Below are 15,418 nucleotides of genomic sequence, written 5' to 3'. Positions count from 1 at the left end.
CTCCTATTATATACCAATTCAATCTGACAAGCATCTATTAAGCACTTAATATATGTGAGCGCAGTGCTAGGTGCTAGGAATACAAAGACAAAAGAGTCCCTGACCTCCAGTAGCTTATAGTCTACTGGGGGTGGGGCACAATATGTACACTGATTAGTAAATAGAAAATATCTACAAAGAAATTTCTAGTCCTGAGTGGAGGTAGAGAAGTAATGCTTGCTTCCCTTGGGTTCAGGACATAGATAACTTCTCCCAAGCCCCCAATACACCTCCAAAATTTAGAAGGTCCCTCAGCACTGCCCTTAAATCCATAATTGCCAGTGTCCCTCTTCAGAGAGGAAGCCCTGAGCAGTGCAGAAGAGAGCAGGGATTCTTAATATTGGTCTGGTAAACTTGTTCTTGAATTTTTTTTGAAAACTATGTTTCAATTTAATTGGTTTCCTTTGTAATTGTATGCATTTTATGTCAGAAGAGTTAAAATACTCTTCTGAGAAATGATCCATAGCAGACTGCCCAAGGGTCCTTGACAACGAAGAAGGTCTGGAACCCCTGAAATAAGGGGGTCTAACCACCTCCAGGAGACGGCTTCTGTTTAGAGAAGGCACCTAAGAAGTAAAACAGGAATTTCCAAAGGGCTGATCTCAGGATCTTCTCTGGCCAGTGATTTTGACCCTGAATCTAGATATGTTGTCATGAAATAACTTTGTAATTATTTCAAACCCTTTTCTGTTTCATTGTTTTGAAATGCTTTGTTCTAGGAAAAATGATGACATTTTCTGGTGAAATCTTTTTCAGCATGAGTTAAGAGTTTCACGATTGACTCATAGGGTCATAAGCAGAGCCTAATAGCAAACATTTCAGGTTGCAATAGGGGCCACAAGTAAAGAAAGACAAATGATCAGATAAAGAAAAATATACAATTGGGAGTAAATAGTCATGGGTTGTTACATTTCAGTGGGAAAACCTACCCATGAGAAATTAAAATTTCTCCAATTATTGAGGTCTGTCTTTACTTCCATAAAGAGTTTCGAAGTTGTATTCATATAATTATGTGAATGTGCATACATGTGTCATGGTAGTAGAATCCCAAGCATTTTAAACATTTTGTAGTTATTTTAAATGGAATTTTTCTTTCAATCTCTTCCTTCTAAGTACTGTTGATGATACAGATTTCTATCCAATTTTATTCCTACTGCCTGTATGGACATGGCCCACTTTTCAAAGGGAATACCAGAAGAGGAAAAGAGGGTGACTGGAATCAGTTTCCATTCATCCTTGGCAAGACAATATGAGTCCTGGGATGGACTCTAGTGGACATTTTTAAGAAATCAACTGTTCTACCCTCTCACTGCGAAGATTCTGCATTGTACCCGAATAGCAGCAAATCCCTGAGAGCGGATGGTGCCTGAAACAGGGTTAATGGTGAATTCTCGTGGCTTGATTGCTGGTGGACTTTCATTCTTCCATGATGGTTTGTTGATGTCTAAACTCTGTTCCAAACTTGTAACACTTGGTTCTCCGACACCATCCCCAGCAACACGGAGTTTGAAGGTCATGGGAATCAAGGACGTGTTATTGAGGGAACAAGTCAAAGTACGAGGGAACCCTGGAGAGCAACGTAAGAGACAAAAAAGAAACGTTCATCTAATTTACTGATACACAGGATTCATGACAAATGCAAAATCAAATACTCAACAAATATGCAGTTAAGTGAGAGACGGTATGGCATAGGGGAAAGAAGAATGACTGCGGAGTCTTAGGTTTAAAACCAGCCTCTGAAACTTCCTTAAACCTCGGTGACCTGGTGCAAGTCATTGGCACTCTATGGTTTGCTCAACTGTAAAATAGAGGGCTGGCCTCTGAGCTCCCTTCCAGCTCTAGGCTTATGGTGCTAACAACAATTTGCTTTAATTTTCAAATATCATGGAGTTTGAATGCAGATTGAAGCATACGATTTGCTATTTTTTTCTTCTGTTGTGTTTTGTTTCCTCTTTCTGGTGGTTCCTCCTATTGGTTCTAATTCTTACTTACAACATCACTAATGTGAAAATATGTTTAATAGGAATATAGGGGAGGGAGGGGGAGAAAAATTTAAAACTCAAAAGCTTATGGAATTGATTGTTAATAATTCAAAATAAATTAATAAAAAAATTCAAAATTTTTTTTTCGAATATTAATAGCACAGTACCATGGCTTAGGAACTCTAAGCATGGTCTTGACTTATTTGTCCACATTCACCTACGCCTTAGCTATCAGACAAAAATGGGCTCTCACTGCCAAAGCAGCACATGTTTAATAGGGCAGGGTTAGGAAAATTCCCTTTTACTTTCATTGTTGGTAGGTGTAAGGCCACTGCTGCTCGCTCCTCCTTCCCAAATGAGATAACATATACAAAGCATCTTGTAAATCTTAAAGTGCTTTATCAGTACAAGTTATTATGAATATTCCTAAGATCCAAGGGGCAAAAAGGGCCATTATAGATAGATCAACAGACAAAGTCCAGATTGCTTTACAAAGCAGACAAATTGTGATTGCTCTGGCCTTCCTAGAGTGCCAAGGATCCCTCCACTGACTTCTTGTGTTGAAAACAAGTTCAACAACAGGGTTGAGCTCAATTCTTAACTAAACACAAATCTCTCTGGGGAAAAAAGGCTATTGGTGCTAGCCACCACCTAACCCAAGTCAGAGGTTCCCTTTCCACCAATAACGCTCTGGGCACCAGACACATGCTCTTTTAGGGAATGCCAGAACTCCTGGGTTAGAAAGCAATGTCTGACAAGTGTTAGAAATCCATCTCTACTAAATTGTGTTACCGGCCACGGGAGCCAGCACACCACAGTCATTTTGCTACCATTGAAAGGTGAAAAATGTATGGCTAATACTGGTAGGTTAGAAAGGGTATGGGAGGATGAGCTAGAAGGCTTAGGCACAAGTAACAATTCTGCAGCTACTTGAGCGATCTTGAGTAAGTGACATCTCTGAGACTCCGTTTCCTCACATGTAAGTTGTGGATAATAATAATACATCCACTATCCTCTGTACTGGGTTGTCAGGAAAGTCAGGAAATGTGCACTACTGTTCTGATACTAACTCTTCCTTTGCACTCTAGTCTTTTCCATAAAACACTTTGTCAATATGATAAAACATAGTCTGTAAAATTTTATAGGTGCCACTGTTGCCCCATAATTGTTATAGAAGTCCATCTAGAGGAAATTAACACAAATAAAACATTCCAGATATTAATCAGTGGGGCATCTGCTTCCAATAAGAAAGTGGCAGCTAATTACCAAAAAAAAAAAAGTTCCTAGCAAATCCAATTTATTTTCCTGGCTGCATATTCTGATTACTCATAATAGGCATATACTCCCTTTTTTTGTCAAAAAAGCATATAGAGAGTCAAAACAGAGAAAGAAAATTATAGACCAATTTCTCTAATGAATATAGACGTAAAAATTTTAAATAAAATATTAGCAAATAGATTACAGCAACTTATCACAAGAATAATACACCATGACCAGGTAGGATTTATACTAGGAATGCAGGGCTGGTTTAATATTAGGAAAACTACCAGCATAATTGATCATATCAACAAAAAAACTAACAGAAACCACATGATCATCTCAATAGATGCAGATAAAGCTTTTGACAAAATACAACACCCATTCCTATTAAAAACACTAGAGAGCATAGGAATAAATGAGGTCTCCCTTAAAATAATAAATAGCATCTACTTAAAACCTTCAGCAAGCATCATATGTAATGAGGACAAACTAGAAGCATTTCCAATAAGATCAGGGGTGAAACAAGGATGTTCATTATCACTACTGTTGTTCAATATCTTATTGGAACATTAGCTTTAGCAATAAGAGAAGAAAAATAAATTGAAGGTATTAGAATAGGCAAAGGAGAAACAAAGCTATCACTCTGTAGATGATATGATGATATATTTAGAGAATCCTAGAGAATCAAGTAAAAAACTACTTGAAATAATAAACAACTTTAGCAAAGTGGCAGGCAATAAAAAAACCCCACATAAATCATCGGCATTTCTATATATTACCAACAAAACCCAACAGCAAGAGATAGAAAGAGAAGTTCCATTTAAACTTACTGTAGACGTTACAAAATATTTAGGAGTCTACCCATCAAAACAAACCCAGGAACTATATGAACACAATTATTACAAAACACTTTTCACACAAATAAAGTCAGATCTAAATAATTGGGAAAACATCAGTTGCTTATAGGTAGGCCGAGGTAATGTAATAAAAATGACAATTCTACCTAAGCTAATTTACTTATTCAGTGCCATACCAAACTACCAAAAAATTATTTTATAGAGTTAGAAAAAATAATAACAAGATTCATTTGGAAGAACAAAAGGTTCAGAATATCAAGGGAACTAATGAAAAGAAATGCAGGGGAAAATGTGGCCTCAGACATTTGACACTTACTAGTTGTATGACTCTGGCCAAATCACTTAACCCCAATTGCCTCACCAAAAAAAAAAAAGAAAGAAAGAAAGAAACACAGGAGAAGGAGGCCTAGCCATTCCAGATCTTAAATTGTATTATAAAGCAGCAATCATCAGAACTACTTGGTACTGGCTAAGAAATAGAGTAGTGGATCAGTGGAATAGGTTAAGTATGCAAGACACAGTAGTCAATGACTATAGTACTCTATTATTTGATAAACCCAAAGACCCCAGTTTTTGGGATAAGAACTTACTCTTTGACAAAAACTGCTGGGAAAATTGGAAAAGAGTATGGCAGAAACTAGGCATAGATCAAAATCTCATACCATGTACTAAAATAAAGTCAAAATGGGTTCATGATTTATATATAAAGGCTGATAACTGTAAGCAAACTGGGAGAGCAAGGAATAGCTTACCTATCAGATTTATGGAGAACAGAAGAATTCATGACCAAACAGGAAATAGAGAACATTACAAAATGCAAAATGGATAACTTTGATTACATTAAATTGAAAAGTTTTTGCACAAACAAAGCCAATGCAACCAAGATTAGAAGGAAAGTAGAAAATTAGGAAAGAATTTTTACAACCAGTGTCTCTGATAAGGGCTTCATTTCTAAAATATATAGAGAATTAAGTCAAATTTATAAAAATACAAGTGGTCAAAGGATATGAATAGACAGTTCTCAGATGAAGAAATTAAAGCTATCTATAGTCATATGAAAAAAATGCTCTAAATCACTGTTGATTAGAGAAATGCAAATCAAAACAACTCTTGAGGTACCACATCACACCTATCAGATTGGCCAACACGACAAAACAGGAAAATGATAAATGCTGGAGAAGATGTGGGAAAATTGGAACACTAATGCATTGTTGGTGGAGTTGTGAAATGATCCAATCATTTTGAAGAGCAATTTGGAACTATGCCCAAAGGGCTATAAAAATGTGCATACCCTTTGACCCAGCACTTCTAGGACTATATCCCAGGGAGAGCATACAAATGGGAAAAGGACCCACATGTTCAAAAATATTTATAGCAGCTCTTTTTGTGGTGGCAAAGAATTGAAAATTGAGAGGATGCCCATCAATTGGGGAATGGCTGAACAAGTTGTAGTATATGAATGTAATGGAAAACTATTATGCTATAAGAAATGATGAATAGGTTGACTTCAGAAAAACTTGGGAAGATATGTATGGTCTGAGGCTGAGTGAAGTGAGCAGAACCAGGAGAACGTTGTACACAGTAACAGCCACGGTGTGCGGTGACTAATATTGATAAACTTAACCCCTCTCAGCAATACAAGGATCTAAGACATCTCCAAAGGCCTCGTGATGGAAAATGCTATCCATAAAGAAGAAAGAACGATGGAGTTGGAATGCAGATTGAAGCATACTATTTGCTTTTTTCTTCTGTTGTGTTTTGTTTCCTCTTTCTGGTGGTTCCTCCTACTGTTTCTAATTCTTACTTACAACATGACTAATGTGAAAATATGTTTAATAGGAATGTGTGTGTATAGCCTATATCAGATTGCATGCCATCTTGGTGAGGCAAGTAGGGAGGGAGGGAGGGAAAAATTTTAAACTCAAAAGCATATGGAAGTGATTGTTGATAAATCAAAATAAATCAACTTTTAAAAAGCATATAGAATTACCTCTTTTAAAGAAACAACCTCTTTTTTTTAGGGAGAAATAGGATCTAGATTTTAGCAAAGAGTTTGGAATCAGGTTGCTATCTAAGCTGACTAAGATTTATCCACTCTGCCCCACTTTTTTTTTCCCTCCAGAAAGTGATGGTTTTAGTGTTAGGACTGTTTTGAAGTGTTCAGAAATGGTGCCATGCCTGGAGATTCATGTATACATGAATTGCTGTTCCCTTTTCTACAATGCCTGTTTTATCAGAGAAAACCATCATACCCATTTTACAGATAAGGAAACTGGGGCAAAGAATAGTTGTCATTGAGATGTAGCTTTAAAATGGATATGAGAACCCAGAATTCCATAATTCCATAGAACTGGACCATTTCTCAGTCCATAGTTTTATACCAATAACTGGTCTACCAGCAGGATTCCTCAGGAAGGGACACAAAGAGAATGAGCAGCCAAAGCACCTTGGGAAGAGCACGAGATTGGAAGTCAGGTGACCTTGGTTCAAATTCTGGCTCTGTTAGTGACTATGAGTCCTTGTGTGAGTCACTTCCCTTATGGGTCCCCATTTTTTCACTTTTAAAATGAGAGGATTTGGATTTGGCTAAATGATCTCTAGAATTCCTTTTATTTTTGTTTTTGATTTAAAAAAAAAGACTTTGATCCCTAAGAGAATCCCTGGTGACCAATGGGTCAGTAGGAAGCTATAATGGAGACTGCCTAGACAGAAGCCCTCCCCCTGGAGCTGAGTGTACTTCCTGGTTCTTTTTAGTGAGTGAGTCCTTGGCTAAGGAGGCCTCTGGTAGGTTCCTGCTCACCTTTCCTCCCCATGAGCCAAGCAAGAGTCGAGTTACAAATCACCAGGCTAAGACAGAGTTTAAAAAGAGCAAGAATCAAAGTGTTTCTCCCTTGAAAGTCTGGAGAGAAGAATGGGAAATCTCTTGCTGCCCAGTGGCCAAGCCTCTTTCACCTGAGCTGCCCAGCTGGGGTCAAGGAGGTCCACAGGGGACCAACTAGAAGCTTCCAGTTGCATTGATTCTTTGGCAAGGGACCAGCCCTATCCATTGAAGGGGTCAGGGGTGAGCTTGGGTGCAGAGAAACTGCCTGTCCAGGAGATCAAGAGGACTCCCCTGATTCCGCATTGTAAGTCAGTTAAACAGTAATTAATGCTTTAAACCAGAGGTTCTTAGCCTGAGATCCCGAGTGGTTGTGGATAAATTTCAGGGGACAGTGAACTTGGAGGGGAAAAAATTACAACTTCATTTCAATATAATTGGTTTCCTTTGTAATGTAATATATGTTATTTTATGCATTTAAACACATGATTCTGACAAGGGATCCCTAGGCTTCATCAGACTGCCAAAGGAATCCACAACATAAAAAGAGATATAAAGAAACAAAGATATAACCATGGATTTGAGAAAGTACCTAATTCTAGTAAAATGGTCACTTTAGGAAAAAAAAAAGAGAGTGATATTATATAAGAACTTTTTCCAAATTTTCTATCCTTTCTCTCCAGTGAGAGCAATATAGGGTTTCAAAACAAAAGGAGAGAAAGGGTAGAAAGTCATTGCAGAAGGGAATGGGTTTTCTTGAGAATCTTGGGGCAGAGAATCTTCTGCAGAGAATGATGATGCGTCTCTAATCAATTCTCCATTGATTTCACGTTTAAGCTTCAGATCATCTCTGAAAAGCCTTTTGTGGACTGAGCCTGGCTAGTCAAAAAAAATCTGCATTTAAATGGCTCCATTCTGAATGTGTGGACAGCTGGAGTAAACTATGTCAGCCAGACTGTGATTTTAATAGGGGAAGAAAAGAGATTTGAGACAGGAAAATGTTCAAGGCTCATGGCACCTGGGAAACTGGGAAATGGCCCTGAGACATCCTGGTCTGTGGGAATACCACTTGTACCAAAGAAGAGCAATGGTACAAATAGTTCCCTAACCCTCTAGCAATTCTGTAGGTCAACTTTGAGCTAACTATTGTGCTGCAGACATCACAACACAAAGATGGAACCCGTGATCCCCTTCTCTCACAAGAGTGAAAGATCATTCTATGGAATTCCCAATTAAAAACCCAGGAAATACTTACCAAAAGAGACATCACCAAAATCTAAGGATGGAACATTAAAATGGAAAGTTGGCCCAATGACACAGCCTCTGTATAGGGGAGATAGAAAGGCAAAAGAATGAATGAAACCATGGGGAACCTGAAGGTCCTTGGTTATTGCTACAATTAATAGGGCACTTGGGGAAAAGTTAGGCCTAAAAATCACAGGTTAGCCCACCAGAGGACTCGACCTTACATACCACTTTGGGGGAGCAATGGGTCCACCATGGGTCATTTCTCTACCTACTAATTTAGTCAGCTTCTACCAAAAAATACTCCCCCAAAACCCCAACAACCTCAGCAGAATTAAGTCAAAATGGAACTACTTTGAGAGAGAAAGCGCAAGGAATATAATATGTAAAATAGGAATTCATGTCAAAAACAAATGTGTGGTCCTGTTCATTTTAAACGTTGATATTCTAAATAGATAAGGGGAGAACAAAAAAGTCTAGAGTAGACTCCTATACATAGGCCTTGATTTATGATTACAGATGCCCAGATATAAGAAAACTTTGTTGCTGATGCTTGGACATAATTACCACCATTAAATATTTCCTTGTTTGTAATAAACACCCATTTTTTTCTACAGTTGACTTAACCTCCAGTATGCCAGTGACATTCTAGGTTCATCAAAGAGGGCCACTTTCCAGCCACCTCCAAACCATCTGCTATGAGTATCTGTCTCTCATCTCTCCCTTTATTTATGGGGCCTTAGGGGGAAAAACACCTCAACTTTCTGAGCCTTGATTTCCTCATCCTTGTTTTACAGTGTCTTGATTTCTCATAAAGTCACTAGCTTCCAACCGCTTCATTTTAATTTTTAAGGAAATATTTTCTTGGGGCAGCTAGGTAGTACAGTGGATAGAGCACCGGCCCTGGATTCAGGAAGACCTGAGTTCAAATCCGGTCTCAAACACATAACACTTACTAGCTGTGTGACCCTGGGCAAGTCACTTAACCCCATTGCCTAGCCAAAAAAAAAAAAAAAAAAAGGAAATATTTTCTTCAGTAAGCTTTTGGACTTCCTTTTCTCCACTGCATTTTTAGAAAAGTGCCTAAAGCTCAACAAATGTTTATTGGATAAATGAATGAATGAATGAATGAATGAATGCAGAGAGTCCCAGATTTTTTCTAACTAAAGCACAATGTGTTGTGTGGCTAATGAGAACTAGTCTTCATACAAAAACAAAGGCTGGTAGGGGATCACAATCTCCTTGCTCAGGGAAGCAGAACATACACAGAGAAAGGGCAGTTGGTATGGAAGGTGTCATTCTTCCAAATATTGGCAAACAAGGTCAACTGAACTTGAGTTAGCGACTCAACCACACGCTGCTCTTCCCAAGGATAGTGTCTGTAGCAACGGCCAGTGGTGTTTCCACCTGCCCATGGGGAAATGCTAACCAAAAGAGCAAAGACTTACTTTGTGTGTGTTCCTAGGAGAAGCAGCGTTCCAGAAGGCTGACGTTTGAAGTCCTGCTTTAAGCTCCTTACCTGATGGTCAGTTTCACAGGTTCTGGGGATCCGTTGACACTGAAAAGGAACTCCTCCTTGAAGTGCCCCAGGATGTTCGAACTGAAGGAAATCTGTATGGTTTGTAACCCCGAGGGCTCCACAATGCCTTCCTTGGGGTTAAAGATGAAACAGGATCCCAAAGGTGTTGTTGGAGGGTCCAAATTAAAGAGGGCATCAATGCTGCCTTTGTTGGACAGAATGGCCTACAGCAGGGAGGGGAAGGCAAGAATGAAAAACTCTACAATGCATGTTTCTTTTCAAAGGTATGAATTGCCCTGTTTCCATAGAATCACTGGGTTGAAATGATTAAGGCAGAAAAAGTGACAGGAATTCTAAGCAAAGAAAGGCACCAGGGGGAAAATGAACCATCTAATGCAGTGTACTGAATGTTTTTCTGGGTCATGGTCCCCTTTGGCAGTCTGGTTAAGCCTATGGATCCCACTCTCAGAGCAACATTTTAAAATGTGTAAGATAGGCAAATATATTGAAATACAGCTATCAAAAACAGTTCACTTTTTTAAAAAAAATAGTATTGACCCCGGGTTAAGAAAAGCCCAGGCCTAATGTTTGGAATATCATAAGTCAAGAAGAGGAAATTAGGCAAATCATCTACTGCTTACATTTTCCCCTTTAAAATGAAGTTTTAAAATCTGCTATACCTATGTCTTATCTCAGGGCTCCATAAGCATTTATGATAATCACATATTAATGGATGTTTCTCCGAGGAGCTTTAAATATATTTTCTGACACTGTCTGAAATATGTGAAGTAGCTAGGTAGGAGGTCCTCATTTTAGAGATAAGTAAACTGAGGTTAAGTGACTGACGGCAGGAGAAAAAGCAAAGTTAGAGGAGCCCAAATTACTTCATTACAGAAATAGTCTCACAGGGTAGGGCTTAGCTGGATCTCACAACCATATTCATTTAGAAATGAATAAAGTTGAATATGAAGATTCAGAATGACAAGGATTCTTTGTCCTATACTTCTGGCTTCACCCCTTGAGAGCACTATACCCACTCTTGATGCAAACTCAAAAATTCACAGAATTTTAGGGGAACAGGGACCTTAGAGAATGTCTAGCTCAGTCCCCAACATGGTCTCTCCCAGTACTCCTCTCCAAACATACAGGTCAACCTCCTGTCATCTAAATCATTCCTATTTCTGTCACCCTGCTCAAAATACTTCTCTGTCCCTTCTCTTCCTTTACCTAAAGACTTGCCCATTCTTTAAGACCTAGATCAAGGCTGCTCTTACATAGAGTTTTCTCCCTACACTGACCTCCTGTAGCAGTTAATATCTCACTTGCCCTTAGGAATTGATGCCTTTTTTGATATATATATATATATATATATATGTCTTATTTGCTCATCTGAAATTTGAGTTCCCTGGAGGTAAGAGCCATCTCCTACACACTTTCTATTCTCACTGATTAACACTATGCTTCACACATAGTAGATGTTCAACAGGGGACTGGTCCCTGGACCTATGATAGCACTGGTATAGAGAGCTCTCAACCAGAAAAGCTTCTTAAGTTCTTACTATGTGCTAGGCACTGGGCCAAGTGCTAGAGACACAAAGAAAGGTCAAAATATGTTCCTGCCTTCAAAGAGCTCCCATCTTAATGGGTAAGGAAACTCCATCTCCCAAGTCAGATCTGCTCCTTTTCTGAAATTTAAAGTCTCAGAGAGTCCCTTGGGGCACCAAGAGATTATGTGACTTGCCCAGGGTCATACAGACATTAGGTGTCAAAGGTGGGTCTTGAACCTGAGTCTTCCTGGCTTCAAAGCCTGTTCTCTATCTAATATATCACACGACCGCTTATGTTCAAAAAAAGGGTTATTATAAGAAAAGTGTTTTTTTTCAAGCATAAAATGTTATTATAATAGTGCAACTTAACGTGGGTAAGCTATTACTATGGCTGCTGAGCACAGAATCACAAAACCTTAGGACAGGAAGGGACTTCAGAGGTCATTTTGTCCAACTCCTCTATTTGAAGCACAAGTGCCCTTGACACCCCTAAGAAATGAAAGACAACCATCCCTGTAAAATTGAAAATGACTCCAGATTCAATTCCTGGCTGGACACTCCTTCTGGTCTGGTCCTATGGCAGAAAAGCCTGACTGATGATGATGGTATTACTGCTTACTTATCACTCTCGAGCTCCTCATTTTCTTCCCTGAGATACAGTATACAGTACATTGCTATCTTCTTGGTTACCTCTCTGGTTTACTCTTTTACTCCAAGCTCTTGCAAGGTGACATTTTTCACTCTACCCCCCCTCCCCATTTTCATAGATTTGAGTATTTATTCTCCTTTCCATGAAGCAATAGATGTTATTTCCTATTTATACAGAAACTAGGAAAAGTTGGGGGTAAAATGTTGAGGATTTAAAACTGAGGGGTCACACTCTTTATCTGCATAGCAGATAAGAGCCAATTCCTAGAAGAGGAAGAAATGAAAATACAGCTCTAGCATTATTTTCCTACTTAATTACAGTAAGGCTGAGATTCACATAATGTTAGAGATCAACATGACCAGAGAGGTCTCCTCATTTTACAGATAAAGGAAATTGCCCAGGCATGGTATCACATGCCTGTGATCCTAACTACCAGGAAAGCTGAAACTGGAGGATCTCTTGAGTTCATGAACTCTGGGCTAAGCTGATGAACTGTCTGCATCAAATTTGGCATCGATATGATAAGCCTCTGAAAGTGGGTGACCACCAGGTTGCCCAAGGAAGGACCCAGGTCAGAAATAGAGCAGGTCAAAGTTCCCATGCTAATTAGTAGTGGGATTGGTCCTGTACTCCAAATCCGGACAAGATGGGGAGACTTAGTCCTTAAAAAAAAAATCAGATAAGGAAGCTAGGGTATGCCAGGATGCAGAATTATTTGCCCAAGGTCAAACAGCTAGCTAATGACAAATTCAAACTAAAACCCAGGCTCTTGACTCTCAGCCCAGGGTTGTACATTACTTGGGGTTTTTGTTTACTTACTCTGTATCTGCCAAGATCAGCACCGGCTAAGGGCAACAGGTTAGTTATTCAAATTTGTCTCAAGTAAAATAATAAATTGATATAGAGAGAAGTAATGAGGCATCAGCATTTAAAATGCAGAGAACGCAAAACTTTCCTGTAAGGGAACACCTTACCTTGTCCTTCCCTGCCAATGCGTAGCTCTCAAAACCCTCCAGTAATAATATGCTGGCCCATTTAACACTGCTTTAGTTTGTTGTGTGTTTATTTATTGTCAAAGTTCGGTAGTGTTTGGGGGATATATGTTAATGAAGTTCATTTGCTGCATTTACAGAAATATTATATATACTTTGGTGCTGAAATGCAGGTTTTCCAATGGACAACTTGTGAAGGAAGCAAGTTGATCTGGGCAATTTATAGAGGACATAATTCTGATTATTTTTGTCAGTTGGATGAATGTGCAGTGGTATTCCCCTCTACCCTCATATTTGATGAATTTCTACTTGTCCTTTAAATCCCAGCTCAAATACCACCAGCTCCATGAAATCTCTTAGGAATCCTTCATTGATCTCCTCACTTCATGACCGCGTGCATACCACTTTATTCTTCCCTCCTCTGATATAATATCATGCAAAATGTGTATCAGAGTTGCCTGTTTTATGTCCCAGCAGAGGCCATTATTTAAATTTGATATCATTTCCAATGTCTAACACAGTGTTCTGAGCACAGCAGGGTTTTAACAAAGTTCTGAACTGAATTATAACTCTTCCCCACCACTCCTCCCATTAAGTGGCTTTTCTTTCAAAACCTGGGCATTATGGAAGCACAAGAAACCATATTTCAGAAGAGCCTGCCCTAACAGTTTAGTGTTGTAAAGCCCTCGTTGGTTGGTGGTTGGTTGGTTCGTTCTCTAAGAGGATGAAAATGACATCACTATGTTGGAGTCAAAGTGCCGTGTATCTGACTGTGGCTGATCAGACCTACGCAAGCTTGGAAGGTTCCACCACAGGTTGGACACACATAATCCATGTAAATATTTGGGGTGGATCCTCTAAATTTGCACATCTCATGTTTCTTTCGAGCTACCACAATTCTGCTTCACTCTGCGTCTTTGACATGGGCACACAATGCTGAACAATCCTTTGCCAGGTCTCCCATGTCATGCAATCAATTCCAAAGTTCTTCAGAGAGACATTGAGAGTGTCCTTGTATCACTTCTTCTGACCACTATGTGAACGCCTGCTTTGGGCTGCCTACCAAACTAAAAACTGAACTGAAGGTGTAAAGCCCTAGGGATTGTGGGAAAGGGAAGAGTCTCAGGCTCTGGTTCCTTCCTCAAGATTAGGGTTGGAGCTGAAGGGAGGAGAGAGAGCCACAGAAGCAAGGAGGAGGTGACAGATCTGCTCTAACCCACCTATCAGAACTACTTGTAAATAAGTGCAAGTGACTATTTAAAAATTCTTCAAAGAGAAAAAGGAAATGACAAATGATGGAGGAGATGCGGAAAAATAGGGACACTAATGCACTGTTGGTGGAGTTGTGAACTACTCCAACCATTTTAGAAAGCATTTTGGAACTATGCCCAAAGTGCTGTGCATGCCTTTGATCCAGCAATACCACTACTAAGTTTGTATCCCAAAGAGATCATAAAAAGGGGGAAAGGACCCACTTGTACAAAAATATTTATAGCTGCTCTTTTTGTGGTGGCCAAGAATCGGAAATCGAGGGGATGCCCATCAATTGGGGAATGGCTGAATAAGTTGTGGTATATGATTGTGATGGAATACTATTGTGCTATAAAAAATTATGAGCAGGGTGCTTTCAGGAAAACTTGGGAAGACTTACATGAACTGATGCAAAGTGAAATGAGTAGAACCAGGAAAACATTGTACCCACTGACAGCAATATCATAATGACAATCAGCTGTGAAGATGTAGCTACTCTAATCAAGACAATGATCCAAGACAATTCCAAAGGACCCATGATGAAAAATGCTACCACCTCCTGAGAGAGAACTGATGTACTCTGGGTGCAGATTGAAACACACTTTTTAAACTTTATTTTTCTTGCTTTGTATATGTGTGTGTTTTCTTTTGCAATGTGGCAAATATGGAAATATATTTTTCATGACTTTGTATGTAAAATGGATACCATATTGCTTGCCTTCTCAAGGGGTGGGGGAAGGATGGGCAGGAGGGAGAGAATTTAAAACTCAAATTTTTCAAAAATGAAAGTTAAAATTTTTTACATGTAATTGGGAAACACTCAGCAAAATAAATAAAAAAAATTTTAATCATCAAGCAAGAGCCCTATAAAATGACTTTATTGGTGACTCTTTTGCTTACCTCATAGCTGTGTATTGAGCCAACAAAAGCTTTACCAATATCCAACACGTCAAAGTTGAAGATAATTTTGGGTCCCATTCCTTCCCCTTTGATTCGAAGGGGCAACCGGCTCTCCCGGCCTGTGGTGAGAAAAACAGTTTAAAAAGGCAGTCCTCTCTGGGAGATTGCCCCTCACAACCACCCCCTCTTTGCCCTTCTATTGGCTCATCCTTTCCTGTCCAAGAAGGAAAGAAGCAGGGGCGGGGGAAGGAGGGAGAGAAGGAAGGAGGAAGTGAGAGAAAGAGAGAGAGAGAGAGAGAAGAAGAAGAAGAGGAAGGAAGGAAGGAAGGAAGGAAGGAAGGAAGGAAGGAAGGAAGGAA

The 15,418-nt window shown here is 39.3% G+C and overlaps 1 protein-coding gene across 1 annotated transcript in view; it reads right to left on the bottom strand.

Moving 5' to 3' along the window:
* HYDIN (HYDIN axonemal central pair apparatus protein) overlaps positions 1–15,418 on the bottom strand; it is a 470,364-nt gene that overhangs the window by 271,371 nt on the left and 183,575 nt on the right. Inside the window, exons 11-14 of the mRNA XM_027857914.1 lie at positions 15,060–15,178; positions 9,721–9,944; positions 8,212–8,279; positions 1,371–1,606 (exon numbers count right to left, since the gene is read on the bottom strand). Of these exons, the coding sequence (XP_027713715.1) occupies positions 1,371–1,606; positions 8,212–8,279; positions 9,721–9,944; positions 15,060–15,178 (647 nt within the window). The remainder of the gene's footprint in view (positions 1–1,370; positions 1,607–8,211; positions 8,280–9,720; positions 9,945–15,059; positions 15,179–15,418) is intronic.

The sequence above is a fragment of the Vombatus ursinus genome, unplaced genomic scaffold, assembly GCF_900497805.2.
Source record: "Vombatus ursinus unplaced genomic scaffold, bare-nosed wombat genome assembly UNPS02012515.1, whole genome shotgun sequence".
NCBI lineage: Eukaryota > Metazoa > Chordata > Mammalia > Diprotodontia > Vombatidae > Vombatus > Vombatus ursinus.
The sequence above is the reverse complement of the archived record's forward strand: the minus strand, read 5'-3'. Positions and strand labels throughout refer to the sequence as shown.